Source organism: Protopterus annectens, chromosome 4.part0 (genome assembly GCF_019279795.1).
Source record: "Protopterus annectens isolate FY-2018-M chromosome 4.part0, PAN1.0, whole genome shotgun sequence".
NCBI lineage: Eukaryota > Metazoa > Chordata > Ceratodontiformes > Protopteridae > Protopterus > Protopterus annectens.
Window position 1 is genome coordinate 1,180,060,943 of NC_056733.1, and position 1,405 is coordinate 1,180,062,347.

General features: G+C 43.7%; 1 protein-coding gene across 1 annotated transcript; it reads right to left on the bottom strand.

The window, feature by feature from the left end:
* Positions 1-255: 255 nt before the first annotated feature.
* Positions 256-1,125, bottom strand: LOC122800171 (paired box protein Pax-5-like). The gene is given in 2 exon segments (XM_044069683.1): positions 256-332; positions 522-1,125. Coding segments are annotated over 2 exon segments (666 nt in total). The 5' UTR covers positions 1,111-1,125.
* Between the last annotated feature and the right edge of the window lie 280 nt (positions 1,126-1,405).

Genomic DNA, 1,405 nt, shown 5'->3' on the forward strand with positions numbered 1-1,405 from the left:
TACAGGTTACTGACTAAATGGTCCCTAATTTCCTTCAGGACAACTATTTGCAGATGTATTTGGAATGTTGAAAGAATATTGATTCATGCTAGCAGATTCTGAATTGGCACTGACAAACTCCAAAATAATCAGTAAAGGCCAGCATACAATGTTCAATGATAGCTGCTGATTTATTCACCAAGTAGAAAGAAGTGATAGTCTTAGTCTGTGTGATTCACGTCTGTCTTGGGTGCCATGTTTATTAAGTGCATGTAGTCAGTGGCGATCATAAGCAGTGCCTACTGCTGTAGGTGCTGCTTCTCTTTCAGCTGCACTATAACAATCTGAAGACCCTAGTAGCCCAAGATTGGGAAATCTCCAGGACTCATTATAAGTTAAATATTGTGGGTGCCTATAAGGAATTCCAGAAAAGTCTCCACCAGGCACCATTCCTGTCAGTGTTGGAGCATAGTAGCTGCTCTGTCCAGCAGAAGGGATGTATGGACACTATCTGGGGAGGGCTGTGCTTGCCAAATCATGACCTTTTACAATAGGATATGGCTGTGGTCCAGGAACACTGGCTCCTAAATCTGCTGCACTAGAGTTTAAGAGATTAGATTTCATATCATCCAGGCCACCTGCTAACAAAGCCATGGCAGAATATTCTGTTGTCTGCTCAGGCTTGATGGGCTCTGTAGTGCTGAAGATGTCTGAATAGTGCTGTCTACCAAAAACCTGATCTAAAAATTCTAATTGCTGCTGTGAAAAAATATCTCCCCGCATCTGCTTTCTCAGGAAATCTCTGCCAGGAAGGGAATGTCCATTTGGAACAGGAGAGTCCTGAACACCTTTGTCCCACTTGCGTTTGTTGCTGGTATCAGTGTTAGAGGAAGTGATTCTCAGAATTCCACTGATGGAGTAAGAACAGCTCGCAGAGTCATTGTTCACTAAAGACACTTGAGTCACTGGCCCTGTAGAGGTTATGCTATGACTTGAGGAAGAGACTTGCTGATTTGGAGATTGCTGTACTTTTGTCCACATAATCCTGTTTATGGAACTGACACTGGAGACAGTGTCATTATCACGCATTCTTTCAGCCAAAAGTCAGTCTCTTATCTCCTAGGCAAACATGGTGGGATTTTGGCGTTTATATTCAGCAATTTTGTCAACAACTTTGGGTGTAGCAACATTTGGTTTGGACCCTCCAATCACATCAGGTTTAATGCATTATATCTGCTGATCCACACACACACACACACACACGCACACACGCACACACGCACACACGCACACACGCACACACACACACACACACACACACACACACACACACACACACACACACACACACACACACAGGTGAGGTGCTGCAACTGTATTATACATACCACACCTTATTACTGATCCCATGCACAACACACAAGCA